General features: G+C 37.0%; 1 protein-coding gene across 1 annotated transcript; it reads right to left on the minus strand.

Moving 5' to 3' along the window:
• Positions 1-4,619: 4,619 nt before the first annotated feature.
• Positions 4,620-5,552, minus strand: LOC118665474 (olfactory receptor 1052-like). Its single transcript, XM_036326921.1, has one exon. It carries the CDS (start codon positions 5,550-5,552, stop codon positions 4,620-4,622), a length of 933 nt encoding a protein of 310 aa, XP_036182814.1.
• Positions 5,553-5,978: the final 426 nt, after the last annotated feature.

Here is a 5,978-nt window from a genome sequence, read left to right on the forward strand (position 1 = left end):
TATTAGGAATACATCATGAGAGACACATAGATACCTGAAGTTTTCTTTCAGGATATGCTTTTTTTTTCTTACAAAGTTTTAATGTTGACGGTATTGCAGATGATTCACTCCCTGCCCACCCTTTGCCCAGCTCCACCCATCCTGCCTTCCCCTCCCATGGCCTTCACCACATCATTGTCCCTGTCCGTGGGTGATGCATACATGTTCTTTAGCTAATCCCTTCACCCTCTCTATCCAGTCCCCCTACACCCCTCCCCTCAAGTGCTGGCAGTCAGTTCCATGTATACATGCTTCTGGTTCTGTTTATTTTGTTAATTAGATTCCACATATTAGTGAGATCATATGGTATTTATCTTTCTCTGACTGGCTTATTTCATTTAACATAATAATCTTTAGGTCCATTCATATTGTTGCAAAAGTAAGAGTTCCTTAGTTTTTACAGCCACGTATTATTCCATGTGTACATGTACCACAGCTTTTTTATCCTCTCATCTACTGATGGGCACGTGGGCTGTTTCCAGATCTTAGCTATTGTCAATAGAACTGCTATGAAAATAGGAGTGTATATGTTCTTTCTGACTGGTGTTTCGGGATTCTTAAGATATATTCCTACAAGTGGGATCACTGGGTCAGAAGGCAGTTTCATTTTTTATTTTGGGGGAAACTCCATACTGTTCTGGATAGCGGCTACACCAGTTTGCATTCCCACCACCAGTGCCCTAAGGTTGCAGGATATTTTTTGTAATTATAAATTCAGTATCGTAAACATGTCTAGAAATATTTAGATAATCTAATTGGTTTGGACTTGTTTTGATAAGTCTTGTTTCCCAAGGAACTTTTTTATTTCATTTAAGATCTCACCTTAGGAATTTTTTAATAGTTATAAAACCTCTAATGGTATTTTCATTTCTGTTTATGGTATTGGTAATTTGTTTTTACTCTCATTTTTTTCTTATTAGTTTTGCTACTGTTTTATCTCTTGGTATTATTTTAGAATAATTGCTTTATTATTCTTTTATTAAATAATTTTTTAATTTATATATTCTATTTTTATTTATAGTCTTTCTTCTTACTTTTTCAACTTGATTTATTTCAAACATATTTTAAAATTTACACTTTTATTTTTAAAACATAAGTTTTTCATGAATGCATTGCTTTACATATGAAGAGTGATTATGTGCCCTTTTCTTATTAAAATTTTACTGTGATCAGAGAATATACTTTGTAGGATTTCAATTATTAAAGTTTGTTTTATGACTTAACATATAATCAATTTTTAAATGTTCCGTGTGTATTTTAGAGAATGAGTGGCATACCATTCCATGTATTTCTACTCCCTCAATTAAATTGATTATGCTGTTATTTTTATTGGATTGATCTGTCAATTACTCAGAGAGCTATTTAACAACCTCCAGTTAGATCTGTGAAATTTATTAACTCACTTTCATCAGCTATCTTACAAGTATTTTGAAGCAAATTAATAAGTAAATTCAAATTTAGAATCATTTTTATTTACCACTAAGAAGAATCCCTTTTTAAAAATAATATTGTTCCTTAGTGTTTGCTTTTTCAAATATGAATATAGTGACACCAGCTGTCCCTAAGTAACTTTTTCCATTTTTTTCCTTCCAATCTGTCTGTGTCCCTGTATCTCTTGTACACATTATACTTTGGGTTCTTCTTTTTTAAAAATCTACCCTAATGGCTCTCAATTCAGGCAACTTTGCCTCCTTCCTCTACCCCAGGGCATATCTGACAATTCTAGATACTTGTTTAGTTGTCCTAATTGGGGAGGAGGAATGTTACTGACATCTGCTGTTAATTTACAAGAACAGGATGCCACCACCACAAAAATTCATTGAGTCCAAAATGGCAATATTCTTAAGGTTAATAACCCTGATTTAGTTTGTCAATCTTTGTTTTTATGTAGTAATTGGCATAGCTGATTTTTAAGAGCATCTCACTATTAGATTATGTTTTTTCTTTAAACTTTTATTCCTTCCTTGTTGTATACTATTAATCAAAATTTCACTATTAAAATTGTCTTATGTCTTTTATCTAGGTATTTTGAATAAATATTTTATTGCATGCATGCCGGGAGCCGGTCCATCCTTGCTGTTTCAAAGGACCTGGCATATATGGCATACTGTTCTTAATATGTTTGCTCATCTTCTTGGCACTATGTGTTTTAACCAAGGTCTCTGAGAAAGGGTGTTTCCCCAGGTAGGGATTTTCCCCTGAAGTTAGGGAGGGAATAAAACCTCTTAACTAAGTGCCAGGCGGGTAATTAATCACTTTAACTATGAACAATCATGCTTAAGCTACATAATCTTTACTCCCTGGAATGGAGATAAGAAACGCCCTAACCTTTGGAATAGAGATTGATAGGATTGAATCAACTGGTATAAATACAGATGTAATAAGACAGCAAGACACAGAACTTAGAAGACAGAACTTAGAACACAGAACCTACTCAGAACCTAGAGACAGAAGAACTTCGCTGGAGAGAACATGGCAAAAGATCCTGGACTGAACCTGACTACAGAAATTGACAAGAGAACCTGACTAGAACCTGGTGACTGAACCTGGCTGGAGAACCTGGACAGAACCTGACTAGAGAACCTAGCGAGGGAACATGGCTACTGAACCTGCCTGGAGAACCTAGCAAGAGAGCATGGACACAGAACTTGGCTGGAGCTCCTAACCAGAACTTCACTGGAGAACCTGGAGAACCTGGTGAACTTCACTGGAGATCCTGACAAGAGAACCCGGCTATGATGATCACCTGAACGCTGCCTGTGTCATTCCTTCTTCGCCAACTCCGTCCACACCTACGGGGAACCCCTGGACCTGCTGGGGTTGGACCCCAGCACATGCAAAAAAATTTAATATATCATTTTTTAAATATATTTTATTGATTTTTTTACAGAGAGGAATGGAGAGGGATAGAGAGTTAGAAACATCGATGAGAGAGAAACATCGATCAGCTGCTTCCTGCACACCCACCACTGGGAATGTACCAGCAACCACGGTACATGCCCTTGATCAGAATCAAACCTAGGACCTTTCAGTCTGCAGGCCGACAACCTATCCACTGAGCCAAACTGGTTAGGTCAAATATATTTTTTTGATTATTTTTACAGAGAAGAAGGGAGAGGGATAAAGAGTTAGAAACATCGATCAGCTGCCTCCTGCACACCCCCTACTGGGGATGTGCCCGCAACCAAGGTATATGCCCTTGACCGGAATCGAACCTGGGACCCTTCAGTCCGCAGGCCGACGCTCTATCCACTGAGCCAAACTGGTTAGGGCCATTTTCTTATTAAGATCTTTTTAAAGGGGGTCCTAGATTGTGTGGGGGTAGGTATAAGTTATAATCAACTCCCTCCTCCCAAAACCAAACTGGAATTACAAAGAAAATATAAAACAGTCAACTGAATAACCAACTGAAGACTAGCTGAATAGAATATATTTTTTAAATCAGTAATTTATCACACCTAACATTGAAAAAAATATTTCCACACTTTATTTTTTCTTATCATTTGTCATTTCATCTTACTAGTACATTTTGCTTCTCTGAATTAAAACTACCTTAGTAAATCCCTTTCAGTGTAGCTTTAATCAGTAAATAGCCTTCTAATGTTTTTTAAAATATGTTTTTATTGATTTGAGAGAGAGAGAGAGAGAGAGAGAGAGAGGAAAGGGGGAAGAGAGATAGAAACATCTATGAGAGAGAAGTATCCATCAGCTGCCTCCTGCACGCCCTCTATTGAAGATCTTGGAATAGAGCTTATACTGGTGACTTGGTGCATGGGACATTGCTCAACCAACTGTGTCACACAGGCCAGGCAGTAAATATTCTTCTATAAAATTTATTTTTAATTATAGTTGACATACAATATTATATCAGTATTAAATTTACAACATTGTGATTAGACATTTATGTGCCACAATAAGTCTGGTACCCAGCTGTCAGCATGCATAGTTATTATGATATTACTGATTCTATTCTCTATGATGTACTTAACATCGCAGGCCCAGAAGATGGCTAATGCCCTGAAAGGAAGTGCAACTATATGTGGTGAACCTGCGAAGTATCTACCAAAAGCTCTACTGATTCCTCTGAGAGCTAACTGAGCTCTCCATGTATCATAATCCTGCATCAAGAGAGCCCTGAATCAGTGAGATAAAAGTCAGCTCACCTTTCCATGTCTACAGCCCCCTGAGTTCTAAACCAGTCCATTTCCCTTATTCCCAATAGCTACTCCATTTTATCAACATATAAAATCTGTATCTTGTCTTTTTTCTTATTATTGTATAAATGATGTTTAATCACAAGCTACTCCATATCCATTTAGAAATGAAAATATTCTATCATTTTATAAGCACTTTTCTCTATGTTTTTCTAATGTTTTATTTTGAAACATTTTACACTTACAGAAGAGGTTTAAGAATAATAAAAATTTGCAAGACTAGTTAACTATCATTCAAGTCTCATATTGCATGAGGGTATCTTGATTGTAGAGTAGCTTCTGATCATATATATGAGACACAATTTTAAATAAATTACCTACATTAATATGATGTTAACAAAGCCATAGATAAGACTGATTAAAGTTTTAAATTCTTTTCCAATATACTAACCTTTTTGCTGCATCTTTCACATCTTTATTCCTTAGGCTATAAATCAGTGGGTTTAGCATGGGAATCACCAAAGTATAAAACACAGCACAGACCTTCTCCTGGTCCAAGGAATACTGAGAGCTTGGCTGGATGTAATTAAAAGTTGCAGACCCGTAAAATAAGGTCACAGCAGTCAAGTGGGAGACACAAGTGGAAAAGGCTTTGCGCCTCCCCTGAGCTGAGTGAATTCTCTGGATAGCAACAATGATACAGATATAAGAGACCATGATGATAATGAAAGTGAACACTCCTATGACTCCAGAGAATATCAAAAGCAGCATCTCATTGTTATGTACATCAGAGCAAGAGAGCTTCAGAAGAGGGGGAATGTCACAGAAATAATGATTCACAATGTTGGGACCACAGAAGTCTAGTTTGAGCAGACCTATTGTGTGTGTCAGTGAGTTAATGACCCCACCTGAGTAAGATGCAAGGACCATCTGAATACAAACCTTTTGGGTCATAATGACTGTATACAACAAGGGGTTGGCTATTGCTACATAGCGGTCATATGCCATCATAGATAGGAGGATTCCTTCTGTGCCTGCATACACAGCAAAGAAGAAACTCTGTAGAAGACAGCCATAAAAGGTGCTAGACTTGTGTTTTGATAGGAAATTTACCAGCATCTTAGGAGCAAAGACAGTCGAGTAGCAAATGTCGCAGAAGGAGAGGTTGCTAAGAAAGAAATACATTGGAGTATGAAGTTGGGCATTTAACCAGATCAAGGTGATCATCCCCCAATTACCTATCAGAGTAATAAAATAAATAAGGGTGAAAAGCAAGAAGAGAGGAATCTGCAAATGAGGGTTTTCAGTTAAACCTACCAGAAGGAATTCTTTCACACCTGTATGATTCCAACCTGCCATGCTTTAAGGTTTACATAGCTTTTTAGTTGTAGAACAAATGGTATCACTCAGGAAAATTAACTGATGGTTTCCTCCATGATCCAGCATCCAGATAGCCAGGAGCAGAGGTTTATCCTGCAGTTAGATAAAGAAAAGAAATTAACTTCAGCGGCGGACCTAATGTGTGCTAGATAATTCATCTATAGTGATTCACTCTACTAGCACTAGAGATTGTTTTAGTCCCTGCTTCTCAGTTTCCACAACATAAAATTGGGATAAAGAAACTCTTAGTTCATGAAACTATTTATTGTTAAAACTGACATTCATTCCCAGATATGCCTTGTGTCAGACCTATCACTCATTCTATGGTATTTTCAAGCCTTCGACTTATACAACTTACAAACTGAACGGCTTTCTGTGACCTCAGTTTTTTCCTAGTCCTGTGCC

This window comes from Myotis myotis, unplaced genomic scaffold, assembly GCF_014108235.1.
Source record: "Myotis myotis isolate mMyoMyo1 unplaced genomic scaffold, mMyoMyo1.p scaffold_m19_p_10, whole genome shotgun sequence".
NCBI classification, from domain to species: Eukaryota; Metazoa; Chordata; class Mammalia; order Chiroptera; family Vespertilionidae; genus Myotis; species Myotis myotis.